The sequence below is a fragment of the Urocitellus parryii genome, chromosome 5, assembly GCF_045843805.1.
Source record: "Urocitellus parryii isolate mUroPar1 chromosome 5, mUroPar1.hap1, whole genome shotgun sequence".
NCBI lineage: Eukaryota > Metazoa > Chordata > Mammalia > Rodentia > Sciuridae > Urocitellus > Urocitellus parryii.
Genome location: NC_135535.1, coordinates 202,330,569 through 202,348,231, shown reverse-complemented (window position 1 = coordinate 202,348,231; position 17,663 = coordinate 202,330,569). Strand labels below are relative to the sequence as shown.

Genomic DNA, 17,663 nt, shown 5'->3' with positions numbered 1-17,663 from the left:
CAAAAGTGAATTGAAGGTGCAGTAGAACCTCTGAAGTACAAGGAACACAACCACTCAGACTACAGCACCCAAAAGAGGTGGGAGGGGCCAGCAAGACCCAGCCTCCATGGCTAGCAGAGGGCTGAGGAGTATCTTCTGGTCCATCACCAGAGGAAGCGTGGTAGGCTGCTCCTCTGCCACACTTCCTATTCTTCACCTTGGAGAGAGCTGTTGGCTTTACAGACTCTATTGTGTGTTTTAGCCTCACACTCAACAATAACAAAGTCAAGACTTTTAGTTGATGATGTGTATGAATTTAGGACTAATAATCATATTTGGGGGACAGTAGCAGAGCAAGTTGGTAGTCCATGGCTGACTCAAAAGCATCTGCAAATCTTCTCAAGCAGTAGATTTGGCTATGATTTACAGTTGGCTCAAATTACCCTCTTTGTACAAGTCATCACCTGAGCCTTACCAGTTACGAAAGATCTGGAGCCTGGGTGTAGAGCCCAAAGTGTCTTGGTTTCTAGAATTCTTGCCTGTCTGGAGACTGGCCCAGGATGTGCAAGCATGAGACAGGGGCTTTCACTCCAAGTAAGCTGGGGGCTTCTGTGATGGAATGATTGCATTAGCATCACCTTTTAACATTTTTTGTGGTTAATTAGTGAAGATTTTAGATAATACCATTCTTCGTCTAAGAATGGATCAACACAGTATAATATAAATCTATTGTGATCTGATTAATTTCAACATTTATATAAAATAAGGGGAAGTAATCCAAGAATGATTTAACTTGAGAATTCAGACATTGAGTAATAAACATGTGGTGGTACTAATTAACAGAAAACTCGATAACAGCAGGGAGGTTGGCTCTAAAGATGCCTTCTGTTGCTTGTCTCTGAGGAACGTGAGACTAAAGACATTCGGCATGAACCACAGATGTATTAGGTGCTGCTCGGCCCTCTGTCGTACATGTCTCTGTGTCCCCAGTGTCTAGGGAGTGTGGTGTCTGGGATTTGGGGCCTCCAGAAGTGTCAAATTCGGATCCCACTGTCAGAGGCTGCCATCAGGTAGTGAAGGTCACCCACCTGTAGAATGATAAATGGCAAACAGAGTATTGTTCTTACAGATGTCAGGGGGTTTTCCTGTATTAAAAAACACACACACACACACACTTTTAAGTGGTCATAATAAGGGGAAGAAACTAAGTTAACAAATATAGCTTCAAGAAATAAATTAGTTGCCAACTAATCCCACCATAATTCCAGCTCCTCAGGAGGCTGAGGCAGGAGGATCACAAGTTTGAGGCCTGCCTGGACAACTTAGTGAAATCCTGCCTCAAAATTAGCAAAAGGGCTGAGACTATAGCACAGTGCTTGTCTGGCATATTCAAGACCCTGAGTTCACTCCTCATTATCAGAAGAAAAGAAGGCTGGAAGACGAGGGGGTTGCTGAGATGATACACTGCATGCTTTGAGTTGACACTAACCACATCATAAAATGAATGTGTTTTCCTTATTGCTCATTGTTTTCAAGTATTGAGCTATTTTGTTCATTTCATTTTAGTCTCTAAATTGTTAAGAGCAGGTAGAAATTAATGGAAATATAAAACGTGCATTTTTAAAAAGATGAGAGTTAAATTTTCTCTTGATTTGTGCAAGTGAAAGATCTTGGAAACATTACCTTGGACTTTTGTACTCCTACTATTGTTTGGATTAAAAATAAAACATTTCATGTATTAGGTGTGAAGAATCTTCAGGATCCTAGGATAACAGCTGGTGACTCTGGTTGGAGGAGGGCCTCCCTCTGACCTTTGTTTCCTGGTGAGCAGTACCTACGGTAGAGCAGACATGGTTCTGCAGCTGAAACCAGCAGATTGTTGTTCTTTTGGTGCTTAAAACGGTACAATGTATAGTAGAGATAATTGTGTATGACTTCAACTTTACTTACTTCAGCTTTTTGTGATAGTTTCTGAAGCCTCTAATTTGGTGTTTTGTGTTGTTTCTTACCTATTTTTTTCTTTTTTCCCCTAAAAGCCTTGATTTCATTTGTTTATGTTAAATGTTTGTTTTTTTTAAAAAAAATTTTTTTAAAGTTGCCAATGGATGTTTCACTTTATTTGTTTATTTATATGTGGTGCTGAGGATTGAACCCAGGGCCTCACAAATGCCACAGCTCCAGTCCCCTAAATGTTTCTTTACTTAAAAATTTGTTTTGTTGCCAGGTGTGGTGGCACATGCCTGTATTCCCAGCCACTTGGGAGGTTGAGGCAGGGGATCACAAGTTCAAATCCAACCTTAGTAACTTAGTGAGACCCTAAGCAACTCAGTGAGACCCTGTCCCAAAATTTAAAATATGAAAAGGGCTGGGGATGTGGCTCAGTGGTTAAGTTGCTCTGGGCTCAATCCCTGATTGATACTAAAAAAAAAAAAAGAGAAAAGAAAAAAATTGTTTTGTAAACTTAAATCCCCCCCTCCCCTTTTTTTGGTGGTACTAGGCATTGAACCCAGGGCCTCCTGTGTGTTGGGCAAGTGTTTACCCCTGAGCTATATCCCCAGCTCTTAAATACTTTTTTTGCTTTAGGTCTTGGGTATTTTTTTGTGCAAGAAATTTTAGACCATTATTTACTTACTCATTTAATGTACTTTCAAAGAGCGAGTATAAAGTCTTTTTTTGAGGTCACTGCTAATTGCCATGGATAAAAAAAGGCTGTTTTATTTGGAGGAAGCCAGCTTTTCCTAGGACTTTTGGGGGTATCTGTGTTAGTCTTCAGGGTTGGAAGCATCTCTGGTTTCTGGCCTGACATAGATGAGGCAAAAAGGAAGGGCAGGGAGTTTAGCTCTGGGCCAGGGTCACTGACTGGGCCGCCGCCTCCTCTCATCTGTCAGAGCTTTCTTGGGTTTGTTTTATAGACAGTTCCAGGATTTTTATTATACTTAGTGGAGAGAATGGAGAAAAGTAGTTCAACTTCATCTTTCTGCAAATGAAAGCCCTCTTGTTGTATGGTTTCTTAAGTTAAAAAAAAAAAACAAAAACAAAACCCTGAAGAGCTAATTTTTTCGGAACGTGGAAACTGTCACTCTTGTTTTAGCCGTGCATTTCTGACTATGCCATGAAGATATTAAACACATTACAGGTGGTTAACGTAATAAATCAGCAATTTAAAAAATCTGAATTGTTAGTAAAAATCAAATCTTATAAAATATGATTCACATTTTATGAAAGATTTATTTGTATTACTCTTATTACCATATTAACTTTAAAATGATAATAATCAGGGCTAGGTTTAAAAATTCAGAAAAGAAAACCACATTTTAAAAGAGTAAAAGTAGGGCTGCGGATATAGCTCAGTGGTAGAGCACTTTCCTAGCATGTACAGGGCCTGGGGTTAAGCGTTACCCCTGCAAAAATAGAAAGAAAAGAGCAAAGCTGTTGTAGGAACAAAGTACTGTTATAATGTGGAATACCACTGTGACAGTCCCTTCCCCTAAGGTTTAGATATTCTAACCTATCTCCCTCCTTCTCTTCCTCTCTCTCTCCTCTCTTGTTAATCTGTTAGGGTTTTAGACTCCATAAATTCACTTTATCAAATTATAAGTGAAATCCAGTGGAAGCCTGCTAATTTCTAATACAACAATAGTGAGTCAGACATAATCGTGCTAGGATGTGACGTGACTGCTGAGCTTGTGTGTCTGCCCTCATTTGCACTCTCACCCAGGCTTGCCGGAGTGTTACTCTGTATTCCCAAGGACTAATGGGAGAGCAGAAAATGGCCTACGGTATGAGGCAATATGGCAGTTACCCTGCCACATTCTTGTTTTTTTTTTTTTTTTTTTTTTATTAATAACTGTCTTGAAGGCATCATTTTAAAAGCCAAGTGGCAATAAATTAACAGACCCCTAGATTCATGCACTGATTTTATTTATTTATTTATTTATTTATTTATTTATTTATTTATTTATTTGGAGGTTTTCAGTATGACACCTGCATGGTGAGGATTTTGTCCACATCACTATGTGTCTGTCCCTTTCTGTGATATTCTCAAAGTTCTGCAGTGTATCTGAGCCTGCATTTCTATAGGCAGGGTGTCAGTGCCCTGGAACTGAGCTTGCTGTGTATACTGTGTTTCCCCTTGAGTCTGGCAGAGCTGCCTTTCGAGGCAACCTCTTGTGGAGAAGCAGGTCCATGCAGTGGCACTGTCTCTGGACGCCCACACACTCACAAGTCCCCTCCTGACTGTCTCTAGCAGGAAGTGAGCTAAGGGAACACAGTTGGCAGCACCCTGCCAGCTTTTTCTGCCCAACTCTGGTCTGCAGCAGCAAGTGGGCAAGGCAGCCCTCCCTTTAAAGAGGGGCTGACAGAAATGGGAATTCTGAGTTGTTCTCAAAACAGTCCCACTGTTTTGACTGCTGGGTGCTCAAGTGAGCAGTAGCTGTTATCACTCACCTGGACTGGACCTTCGTGTTTACTCTCCAGTACTTCAGTTCTCCCCACTGCTGCTTTTTATGTAAGTACTAGAAACAACACATGATTGACACATGCTTGCTGTTATTAAAAATCCAAGGTGGAAAGTGAAGCTCCTTCAGCTCATCTAGGGCAGGTGCACCCGGCACAGGCCTCTGCTCTCCTGCTCTGCTAGGCAGGCACTGCTGGAGTTTTGATAGGGAGGCTGGGGGATCTTTTTCTGTGTGTCATTTAAAAAACCGTATTGTTTATATAAACTATGTAAATAAAATCAACCTAAATAATCTGTGACTTTTTATATTAAAATTAAGATATCTTGCAAATCATTCCCTATGAACTTCCTCATTCTTTTTTAAAATGGGTTATATAGCTGTAGATTTACAGGAGAATTGCCAGTCTTAGTATTCTCTGCGTCTTACCCCCAGGTTCCCCCGTGGCTGACAGGGTGCATTTTCATTCATTCATTCATCCATTCATTGGTACTTGGACCCAGGCCACAAACAGACCAGAGGTTTGGGAACTATTTTTAGTAATTTTATTTATTTATTTATTTATTTATTTATTTACAGAAAAGTTGATCGGAAAGTTCAGAGTTGTAATATACCCTCCAGCCTCCTTTGAATTAATATTTTATACAGTTTGTTATGATTGATAGGCCAGTATTGATCCATTATTAAATAAAAGCCATAGTTTACATTTGTGTTGTACATTCTGTGGAGTTTTGACATGTATGATACGTATAATACAAATTAGTATCACTGTCCTAAAAATGTCCTCTGTGTTTCACCCATTCGTCCCCCCATTTCCCTTCCCTTCTCCATCCTCTGTCAATCACTGAGCCTTTTACTGCCCATATAATTTTGCCTTTTCTAGAATGTCATGTGTATATACTCTTCAGAATAAACTCAAGACTTTGTGGTTCTGGCATACAGATAGAGTGAGAATTCAGAAACAAACCCTCATGTTTATGGTCAGTTGATTTCCCAGAAGGAAGCCCAGACAAGTCAGTTCGGGGAAGAATAGCCTTTTCAACCAATTATTCTGGACACCCAATTGCAGGGGGAAAAAATGAAATTAGTCTCCTATTTCATTACCATCTACAAAAATTCACTCAAAATGCATTGGATCTAAGTGTAAGAGGTAAAACTATAAAGTGCTTGGGAAACAACACTTTTGAGTAATTCTTCATGACCTTGCGTTAGACATTGTTTCTTAAGTATGACACCCCAAGTACAAGAAAGAAAAAGAAATAGATAAGTTGAACTTCATACTTCCAAAGACACCAGCAAGAAAGTAAAAAGACAGTCCACAGAGAAGGAGAGTGTGTTAGCAAATCCTGTATATGATAAGGATCTAATATCCAGAAAATTTAAAGAACTCTTAAAAGTCAATAAAAAGGCAGCTAGATTTAAAAGCCGGCAAATGATTTGAATAGACGTTTCTTTTGAAGAAGATGAATGAATGAACAAGCGCATGAAAAGATGCTTGACATCATTAGCCACGAGAGAAACGCACATCAAAGCCACCGTGAGATGCTACTTCGTACCCACTAGGACAGCTGAGGATGTGGAGAAAGCGAGCCGTGCCTGCCCTGGTGGGGATGCAGGGTGACGAGGCCCTGTGGAAAACCGCCCTGCGGTTTCTTCCATGTGCTGGCAGCTAATGGAGTTTACTTCTCAGTGGATGAAATGGTCTAATTAATGAGTTGGATAGTACAACTTAACGTACGCTAGAAACCACCGATGGGTGTACCTGAAGTGGGTGGCGTGCACGATATCTCAGTTATAGCTCAGTAAAGCCATTCTTTTACAAAGAAGCAAAGTTCAGATTTGTCTTAAGTTTTCGTTTTTATATAAAAAGTATTTCAATTGAAACTACTAACAACAGTATTCCTTACAGATTATGAAAATGTATTATATTCTCTGGGATAGATTCCCAAAGTAATTTTTGAGCCTCTCACCAGATGTACTCAAAGAAGCAGCTGGCTGAGCTTAGCTACTGCTGAGGTGACTGCTGGGCTTCCCCTCGCCTAGCCCTGTGCTGTCCTGTCCCAAAGTCTTCCTCTTCCCCCGCTGCCTCAGAATGATTAAAACACTTGCTCACCTCTCCTCTCACTATAAAAGATTCTGAGTTGTATTTGACTGTAACTTTAAAGTTGAGCTTTTGCTAAGTTTTTCTCCCTGTCATACATTTAACCAGTGTTGCCCAATTATATTTAGTTGTGTCTGCCATTTATACAGCTGTCTTCATTAGAAACAATAAAGTGAGTAACTTGTTTTCATAATTTTGTAACAGTAAATAATGAAGTTAAAAAAAATAGACTACTTGATCATTTTTGGAAAAGCCTGGCAAATTCTGAAGTCTCTTTAAGAATAACAAATGAGTTAAATCCCCATAAGAAGGAGAAGCGAAGCTTTGATCTCTAGATTCTTTTGCTTTGAAAGCACCTGTGATGCACACAGTTCCTCTCTTGCGAGTAAAAAGCTGGGGGTGGGTGATCAAGCACTTGCTGCCCCCAGAGTTTTTCTTGAAGATTAAAATATCATAGAGTTGACAGCATGTTTTTATCAGTAGTGATCAAATGCTCATCTCAGAAATGAGTTTGCAGGATTGCCTCTGGTTTTTATTTTATGACATTAAATTGTGATGCATTGGGAGAGAAGAAGTGGAAGAAGTTCTTGTTGGAACACATTTATAAGACATCTCAGTAAGCTGGCAATTATCTTTCATCTCAAGATGGCTTGTTTTTCCATAACCCAAGGTCCCCCAAAGAAAAGGCCTGTTGTGCGGTATTGATTTAGTCTGTAGATTTTTGTCTATAAGCATTGTGACATTTGGAAGCCATACAAGAGGATTATACAAGGGGATTGTGAGGATTTGAAATATATCTTTTTCCTTTGGAAAACAAATCATAATTTATTTTCAATGTTTTAAGTATCTGGTAGGATTTATTTTTGTTTAGGCTTTGAATTGGTTTTAATATTAACTGCATAGTATATGCCAAGAATTAGAATCTGCCGTCATTGAGAATGTAACTAATGATCATAAACTACAGATGGTTAAACCAGGAAACAGAAACATGTCTAAGTCGATAACAATAACAGTGGTTCCTGAAGTTGGTGCATTATACCAACAGGTAATTTGGTTTGATTTTCTGTGGTAAAATATGGCCAGAATGTGATCCCAGTTGTCTTTGAATATTTAAATGCATCTTGTGAAATTGTTAGAACCTGGTAGCTGGGAAGGGGTTTGGGGAAGCGAGGAGAAAAACCTAGGAGCAAGGATTCCCCGTGGGGCTGTGTCAGTCCACTGTTTATTTTTGTGTTATTTGAATTTTATAACAAGCACCACTTTTATTGTTTGAAAAGATGTAAAAAACTAATGTGGTTATTATTGAATATTCATTAATGCATTGATAACTAATTCCCAGATAATTTATTGAGTTTGTTTAATTTATTGAAATGGCAAGTTTTTTAAAAACATGTCTTTGGTTTCTGTTACTGTGTGTCTTGTTGACTGTGTTCTCTTTTTTTAAAACAGTTGGCAGTTTTAGATGGACATCATTGTTCTTTAGGCAGCAGAATTCTAAGTTTACTTTCCAAGCTTGCCTTGTAATTTAAGTTTTTTAAGGAAAAAGAATACTAAAAGGAAACTAAAACGAGTCATTTGTTTATGTGTTAACAGCTGACAAATATGCCGCCTTGTCGAAAAAATTACTCCTAAGAGAATGTGCAAGTTAAATTTAAATTATGTGACTGGAGAATTACGGTGTTATCTGACCTGGGTCTTGTGAAGGTGCAAAGCAGTGCACTGGGCGTCCTGAGCGGGAATCCAGTCAGCTGTTAGGTGTGGAGGAAGGTCCTGGTGGGACCTGACAGATGTGGGCAGCACCTGAGATCCCGAGTGTTCAGCGCCCTTTTTTTGCTCAAAGTGTGATAATGGGAAAACTAAAGAATTGGGACAATTAAGAAATTAATTTGTATTTCAGTAAATTAATAAAAAATGTAAGTCTCAACACAATCTGGTTCATTGTTGATAGAGTCAGTACTACATTATTAGGAATGTTAAATAAGGCCAATAACAATCCCACAAGCTTCTGAAATATCTGAACACTAAAACTAAATATATCTGGGTTTCCAGATGACTTGGATACATTAGTATTAAAGAGAATGAGGAAAGGATTTTAAAATGTATTAGTACTACTTTTTTTATAATTATATTTGATGTTAAGAAGTAACTTGGGCTGGGGATATGGCTCAAGCGGTAGCTCGCTCTCCTGGCATGCGTGCGGCCCGGGTTCGATCCTCAGCACCACATACCAACAAAGATGTTGTGTCCGCCGAAAACTAAAAAATAAATATTAAAATTCTCTCTCTCTTTAAAAAAAAAAAAAAAGAAGTTAGTAACTTGCTAGCATCTGCTTTAATTACACCAAGTAATGACTCCATTGTTACTGAATCACTCCAGACCTCAAAATTATTTGCAGTAAAAAGAACAAAGTAGAAAGAGCTTGATTAATTTCTGTGCCACAAATCTCTGTAAAAATGCTGTGAATTAGTTTAGAAGTTTAGGAGACTTTCTTGGGTGTATACGGTAACCAAAACTTAAGATATTATAGGTTCCCAAAAATGTGACCTATATATATAATTTTAGAACTTGTCATGTGATCTCAGTAAATAAATCAAAATTCATATTTTGAGAAATGAAGCAATAAAATTTCTACTTTCCAATATAGAATACAATTTTTAAAAGTTAGTGTAAATTATAGTAGTGGTAGTCCCCCCCTCCAGTTCTACATTTTATGTTTCCATGTTGTAGGGGAAAGAATAAAAATTGGAAGGTAGTATACCATTCTAGATAAAATAAGGTAACATCAGATCTCACTTTTTTATTTGCTAGGTGTTTTGTTTGGTTCGTAAAGTATGTCTGTCTGTTTTAAATTATTTTAGATGATTTAGGATGAAGGTTTAACTTTATTATAGGCATGCTTTTAAAACTGTTTTAAGTCAGCTTTTCATGACTAGAAGACCTAGGAGGAACAACTCAGAGGAGGAAAAATTTATTTTGGCTCATGGTTTTAGAGATTCAGTCCACAGTCATCCAATTCTGTAGCTCTGGGCCCAACGTGAGGCAGAGCATCATGGCAGAAGGGCTTGGTGGAGGGAAGCTGTCAGCTCCTGGCAGCCAGGAAGCAGAGGGAGAGCTGTGGTGCAAGGAACCTGGGATAACACAATCCCCAGGGCAGGGGCAGGCCCCAGTGACCTGCTTGCTGCAGCCATGCCTGGCTCCCTCTACTCACCACATTAATCCCTCAGGTTGTTCATCTGTCAGATGGATGAATCCACTGAGTAGATCCCAGCTCCCCTAACCTAGTCATCTCACCTCTGGACATCCCTGCACTGTTTCACTTGAGTTTTCTGGGGACACCTCTTATCCAAACATGACAAACTCAAATTTTAAAAATCCAAAGTTTTACATTTAAAAGATTTGGGATTATTTTGCTCATGATCTTTCCCTGCTTTTCTCTCTGATCCTTGCTTTTCTGTTTGGATCAGGTTCTGAATTTGCCTTTTTCTAGCTAGAAACATTTAGAGGCAGGTGATCAGGAAGAAGTTTATCCCTGTGGCAGAGCATACATTAAAATGGATGTTGATAGCAGCAACCAGGGTGTGCCTTTTCCTTTGTCATTAAACCTTGGTATCTTAGTCCTTTTCAGTTGCTGATAACAATACCACAGACCTGATAAGTCATAGAGTCATAGAGAAAAGAGGTTTATTTGGGCTCTAGGTTCTGGAAGTCCAAGGTCAGTAGGCTGCTTCTGGAGGAGGCTGGTTGGTGGCGGCTCCTGCAGTAGCACATAGCATCATGTTGCCAGAGACCAGGGGGGTGCAAGTGTGGCCTCTGGTCTCTCCCACTTCTTGTAAAAACCACCAGCACTCAATCCTGGGGACCCCAGCCTGATGACCCTGCCTGTCCCTAAGCTTCTCCCAAGGGCTCCACCTCTGAACACCTTAGTTGGACTGCATTTCCCCTCCTAATCCCTCTCAGGAGGGTTGGTGTTAGTCTGTGTTTTGGAGGGGACAAACTGTATTCAAACCACAGCACCTGGGAGGATGTGCTGACCTGGTGGATGTTAAATATTGAATCGCTGTAAAGTACATGGGTTTTCTGCTTCAGTTGGATAATAAAGCAATTTGTAAGAAACAAAACATATTTTGAAATTGGCATGAGTATCAGGCTCTAACCAAAACCCCAAAACTACTTCAAGTATTTACAGTGAAGAAAATGTAATGCAGGGGATTGTTGGTAATGAGCAGGGCTGTTGCTGACAGTCTTGAGAGGTGACCTGAAGGGTAGCAACTACAGGAGGCCACTGCCAGCCAGGCTGGAGAGAAAGGGCCCAGGGGCCAGGGCCACCAGGAGAAACTGGAGCCTTAGTAACTTCAAAGCAGCTGCAGCTGCTACCAAAAAGCAGAAGCAAGGAGAGAGTTTCAGGGTGAACAGCCCTCGTGCTCTGTCCCCAGCGCTGGCTGGACTGACCTGCAGAGTTAACCTCCTGCAGAGCAGGCTAAAGCAGGCAGGCCAGGAGGAGACAGCAGACTCAGAAGGCCACCTCTGGCCAGTCCACTCCCTTGATCTTCTTTGACTATGTCCCAGCCCAACGTGAAACTCGGGACACTGCTCTGACACTAGGTCTTATGGACATGGGGATCTCGGGCCAGCCCTTGGTGTCCTTTCTCCTTGGTCATCATGCCCTCCCAGGCTGGTTCTAAGTGGAAGAATGTGGACTTCTCCAACATGTTGTATCTTTTGGACCAGTCATACCTGCCTAACTTGAGTTTCCTGCTACAGCCTCTCAACATTCATAAAGGGTGGTGTTGTATGGGAAGGCCTGACTTGGTCTCTTGTGCAGCTGATCTGGGAAGATTTCTCCTGATTAATTAATTAAGACTTCTATAGCAGAAACAATAGTTGAAAAAGAATAAACTTTTAAAAGTTGTTACTTTTGTTACAAATCCTACACCTGACCTTGTGACAGGTCAGTCAAAACCCAGACATCACACTAAAAATACTGTGTAAAGTTATTTTTAGGCTATGTTTATGAAGTATAAATGAATTTCATGTTTTGTTTTTCCCCAAAATAGCTCATTATGTATATGCAAAATATTCCAAATTACAGAATCTGAAACATTTCTGGATCCAAGCATTTTGGATAAGTGACACTCACCCAGCACTAAGCTTTTAATTAAAAGAAATTATTGTTCTGTGCCTACTTTTTTTTTTTTCTCCTTAGTCTGTCTTCTGTTCTCTTTAATAGCTGCGTAATGTCCCATTAGTGGGTGTACCTCAGCTCTTACCCAGGGCCTCACTGCTGGACTTTGAGAGGTTGCCAGGTTTCAGAGTGCTGTTGGGAGCATCCTCCCACATAGACACACTTGGGTGGGTATTTCTGAAGGACAGTGCTTCTCAACTAACTTGAAAATGAGTGGAAAAAAACCACTGATGCTCAAGTTCCACTGAGACTATTCTTTAAGTCAGCATCTCTGGTGAGGGGATCCAGAGATATGTTGGTATTTTTTAAAAGTTCCTTGGATGATTCCAAATGAAGTCAAGCTTAGAAAGTAGACTTGCTGAATCAATGATTTCTTTTTTTTTAATATTTTAATCTTGGTGCAGTAATCTGAGCTATGTGGGAGGCTATGGTGGGAAGATTACAAATTCTAGGCCAGCTTGGCAACTTAGAAAGACCCTTTCTCAAAATAAAAATTTTAGAAGTAGTATGGATCAGACTCCCTGGTAGGACACCTGCTTATTAGCACGTGCGAGGCCCTGGGTTTAATCTCTAGTAACACACACACACACTGCACATTTTAGTGGATATTATAAGTTTTTCTTCATATTAGGGTTAGAAGGAACTGTAACTATAGAAACCTAAAATACTGTTGCCTGAAATAAGATAGTTTACAGATTTTTCTTTTTCTTTTTCTTTTTTTTCTGCTGTACTATGATTAAAACCAAGGTTTCTGCACATGCTAAAAACCATGGAGCTACATCACTAGCCTTTTCTTAAAATTTTATTTTGAGACAGATTTCACTTAGTTCCCAAGGTTGGCCTTGAACTTACACTTGTGATCCTCCTCCTTCAGCATCCTGTGTAGCTGGGATTGCAGGCATGTGTGACTACACTCTCCTGATTTTTTATATTTATTTATATATATATATATATACCTGAACATAGGTAGCCCAGGGATGGCATGCCACTTTTGTTCCAAGACATCCTGTGTTAGCCAGCTTCTAGCTTCTGTTTTTGCTAAAGCAAGGATGACTTCTGCCTTGGAGCTCTTAGCCTCCAGCTTTAAGGCAGAAGAGAAGTTAGGGTTCCTGCCGTCACATCTGTGTTCCAGGATACAGGCTGAAGGAAAGGTTGAAAGATGAAAGAGTCAAAAGGCATAGGCCAGCTACTATTTTTTTGTAAGATTTCTTGAAACTCCCTCAAAACATTTTCACTTGTGTAACCACATTGGCCAGCACTTGGTCATCAGGCCATCCAGCTGCAGGGAAGCCTGGGGAGCAGGTTTCCTCCCGCATGGCCTGTGTGCCTGATCCAAACTAGAGGATGAGAGGAAGGGGGACAGCAGCAGCCCCTGGTGTCTTCCACAGAAGCCATGAGAACCGGCCCTCCCAGGGGCACAGGAGTACCCATGACAAGTAGGACAGTATGTCAACCCCGGGGAGAGGCTCAGCAGATTTAAGACCACTCTGGGACGATGCTGGAGGTGCGTGCTGAATTTTACCTTGTCCCAGGAAACCACGGAGGTGTTAAAGGCCTGTTTTTCAATTACACACAGTTCTTTGTATCTCCCTAACATTTTAGCTGTCACCCTGGAGGACCTCCATTGTCTTTGGGACAGCCTTGTCATTCACTGGAGTTAGTCTGTGTGTCAGTGCTGCATCCCCTGGCATCAGGGAGGGCCTGCCAGCACCTGGCTGTGTGTTCCAACTTTGAACTTGGGAAAGGAGCACAGCTGATATGTGGCTGCTTTTAACCCGCACTCTCTGTCGTTGCAGTGGATGAGGGTTGCAGCAAGGAGCCCGACCGACTGCAGGTGTTCCACAAGAAAGCCATCATGCCTTACGGTGTTTACAAGAAAAGCCAGAAGGACCCCAGCGAGGAGGCCTCCGTGCTGCAGTACGCGAGCCTGGTGGGGCAGGCATGCGCTGAGAGGATGCTCCTGTTCAGAAGCTGAGGGCCGCACACCTGCCTGGGTGCCTGAGCTGCGGGACACACTGCTGTCGTCCGGAACCAGACTTTCCCATTTTGTCTATCTTGTGGCTTTTCTAAAATATTTTGTGGCAATGTATTTGTGAGAATCTCATAGTTAATATAAAGATTTTGAAAATAAGTTATGACCTAGCCTCATAATTGGGGTTTTTCATTTTGTAAGTTTGTTTCTTGAGCAAAATATGCTCAACTTCTGTAATTAACATTGTGGGAAGTGATTCAGTCACCGTTGTGCCGTTTGTGTTCGGATAGAGAAATTCCAACTTCTCTTTCCTCGGATCCAGTGGCATTTATGATGGGGGAGCCTTAAGTGTGGGAGGAAGGTGGAAAATGTTTCCTCTCTGGAGAATAGAACGTGCTGTCACTCCGTGTTCAGTGTCCATGACTGCCAGCCTCTACTTGTGGGGCCTAGCAGAAGCTGAAAGGGGAAACGCAGACCTGTGCGAGATCTCATGTCCTAATTGGTCCTGTTTGTCTGTCATCTTGGCATAATTTTTTCCCTAGAATAATTGTTACTAGTTCTCTTTTACTCTCAGAAGTTTGGACAATAAAATATGTAATTACCTTAGTGATATATTATTTGCTTTATTTCTAAAAATCTAAGTAACAGAATATTTAAAGAAATTTAACTCCTGCCTTGATTCTAAGCCTCATCCAAAGAAAATAGGCACTAATTTTCCATCCTTAGAACTCAGGACACTTGTCTTTGGTTATTGATGACGGGTTAATATCTGATGACTTTCATAGCTATTCCACAAATCACTTTTAATCACCAGGAGTCACTCTGACCTCTGTGCTCCTTTTCTGGCCCTTTGATGGAGAATGGAGAATGGGTACTGCCCTTGGTACTTCAGAGCAGAGGGAAGCCCCTCTTTCCCTCTCACTCTTGTTGAGCCTCCACCCATTCAGCAGATGCCTGCTGTACAGGTGGTGGGCACTGGGCTGGGCACAGGAGAAGAATGGAGGTAGTTCCTTGAAACAGGACGGACAGGGAGGGCTGTTTCCTGGGCACTCTCTCAGCTGGGCCCCTCTTTTGCCAGTTGCTCTGCCACCCAACCTTTTTCAGTCCCCATTTTGTCCATTTTTCTGTTTTCTATTGATTGATCTTTTAAAAAGCCATGCAATAAAACTTAGTAGTTTGAATCTCATTACTGATTTTAAATTTTTCTCCCAAGATGCACTGAATTTCAACAAAACCTTGAACAGTAACCTTCAGGTAGTTAGAATAAAAAGATCACAAAACAAGGGTTTTAAAAATCAAATGTCTACAAATTCAGTATCCATGTAAACTGTACGTGTGTGTGTGTGTATGAGAAAGAGATCAAACTGTTGTTTCTTGGGTCCCTTGCTAACTGGAGATGGTGGACTGAAGAAAGCCATTTTTTCTGATCACAAAAATTCTACCTTCTTCTGAAAATTTGATCCACAAAATAGCTTCCAAAAGCATTTTAGAGACTGGGGTGGAACTACATTCAGAATTAGTAGAACTTTTTTTCTTTTCCCTCTAAAATGAAGATATCTTTACTATATGGATTTCTTTAAAATAGAAATGATACTGTAAGCAATTAAAATATTGAGAAAAGAAAGAAAGTAAAAGTAATCTAAAATTCTGCCATACCCAGAGAAAGAAAAAGAAGTCTGCTGTACACACATACATACCTATTTATATAAATAAAATTATGGTCTACATGCAGTTTTGGTTCAAGAGTAATAATTTAGGGATATGTCTGAAATGTGAGAGAAATTTCCAGATCAGATTGCACCCTGCCTGCCTGGTGTTCTAGGTTAGCTTCAGAGAGACAAAGGGTTAAAAATGCTTCTACTTGGTTGCTGCATCCATGAGTATGTGTTTTGAGAGAGGAGAATGTGCTCGACCCAGGAGTCCTGCAGTCTCCAAGGCACAGGCTGGTGGTTTTGAAGCCTCACAGAGCAAATGGTGGTGGTGGGCTAGGAAAGGACCGTTGAGGGAAGTGACCCTGCCATGTCAGTTGAGGAACAGCCTAGAGGCCTGCTTTTATGTTGATGGCTTTCATCTAAAGGAAGACACAGGCAAACCTTGCCAAAATAGTGGGTATCATTTACAGTCATAGTGTATTAGTGTCCCCATTTCAGATAAATTCACACCTGCCTCCGGCCTTGGGAGCAGAGTTACAATTTCAATTCCCCGTGCCACTAGCATTATTGAAAATATTTCAGTTCTATGAGATTTTCATTTTCTTGTTAAATGTAATCTGAGCACTTTTTGTATTCTAAAGGTAGCAATTGTTATCAGATGAATATATTATTCATTTGATTGAATTTATTTAGGAAAGAAATTATTACTGTTTATGTTTTCTAGCTTATCATACTTTTCATCCGTTTTGCAATTAATAATTTCATTTGACTTCTTAATATATCAGAGCCTATTATGCAAAAGAACCTTTCCATATTTCTGAACAATAAATGGTTTGATTTTTTTAGACACTGTATTATTTCAATATGAATAAAAGAGAATATGAACAGTTAACTAAAATGTATCTATTGTTACTAAGTTAAAAAGGAAAGAAATGAAGTGGAAACAGTTGGGAAATATTTGAATTACAAGTTATTCAAATGAGTGTTCTTTTCCTACAGAAAACCAGTGACTGTAAGGCAAAACAATTTTGATTGCATGTGAAATCTTTGCTCATGTATATGCTTTTTGAACAATCCATTTGATAAAGCTTGAGTGGAAAAAATAAAGCTGTTTCTATGTGCAATGGTACTTTTCTTTACTTAAAAAACATGTTTTCATTTTTTAAAATCTTGACTACATTTTGCCTGCAGAGAACATACACAGACAATGGAGGTAATATATTGGCTATGTGAATTATAAAATGTAATTTTCAGTAATTGGAGTTCCAGACTATTTCATTACCTATATCAAAGTATGGTGGATTCCTTTCTCAGGAATAAAGTAAATCTCACTTTAAGCAAAATATCTGGATTTCCCCAAGATAAATTAGGACCTAGGTGTTTTTTTTTTTTTTAACCAGATGGATTTACCCATATCCATTATAATTTTCTAAAGTTTAGTTGCCAGAGAAGTTTTTAAAAATGTCTCATAAACAAAAGCATAGGTAAATTGTTCTTCATAGTCCACAGCATATTGGTGGAACACATTTACTAGTGTTTTGTCTTTTTATAATGAGGAGGACCCCAATAGGTTAAAGCACTCTGATGCCATAGGAAAGAATAACAAAATGAAATCATTTTTATTCCCATCACTAACCACTACTGACCACCATTTATGGTGTATATTCTTTCAAAGGGTTTTCTACTTAATACATGTCTATGTCTTGTTTTATTTTTGAAGAAAATGGGATCATACCATGTATATTGTTCGTACTTTTCATCTGCTTAATTCATAGTGACATCTTAATATATGGTGAATGTGAAAATAAATGAGGAAGTGTATAGCCATTGTGATGCCTGCACAATATCCCAGAGTGCCTGTTGTCCTTGGGAAAGAGGGCTGACGACTCTGGCCCTCCTTAGGAGTGGTGGGAATTGCATTTCACCAGCATGACCAGTTGTTTTAATCAGTTCTTTGTAGTACTTGGTGCCCAGAACTGAATATCTGAGCCCCTCCAGAATTCATATACAGAATTGAAATCTTTACCTCTACTGTGGTGGTTTTAGAAGGTAGGGGCTCTGGGAGGTAATTAGGTAACAAGGGCAGAGCCCCATAAATGGGATTAGACCCCTTATAAAAGGGGCCTTGGAGAGCTTCCTTGCCCCTTCCATCACGTGGGACCCAGCAAGAAGTCTCTTGAACCTGAAAATGGGCCCTCACCAGATCTGCAGCACCTTAATCTTGAACTTCCATCCTCTGAGAAATTTAAGCTGCTTACCTCTTTAAGCCTCCAGTCTGTTGTATTCTGTTACAGCAGCCACAGGAGGCAAGACGCTCATTGCC

At 40.0% G+C, this 17,663-nt stretch overlaps 1 protein-coding gene across 10 annotated transcripts in view; it reads left to right on the top strand.

Moving 5' to 3' along the window:
• The window catches only part of Ate1 (arginyltransferase 1), a 142,808-nt gene extending 126,344 nt beyond the window's left edge, over positions 1 to 16,464 (top strand). For all 10 annotated transcript variants that reach the window (XM_026384172.2, XM_077799164.1, XM_026384177.2 and 7 more), the window contains one exon: positions 13,513 to 16,464. In XM_026384172.2, coding sequence (XP_026239957.2) covers positions 13,513 to 13,691 — 179 coding nt within the window. In that variant the 3' untranslated portion in view covers positions 13,692 to 16,464. The remainder of the gene's footprint in view (positions 1 to 13,512) is intronic.
• Positions 16,465 to 17,663: the final 1,199 nt, after the last annotated feature.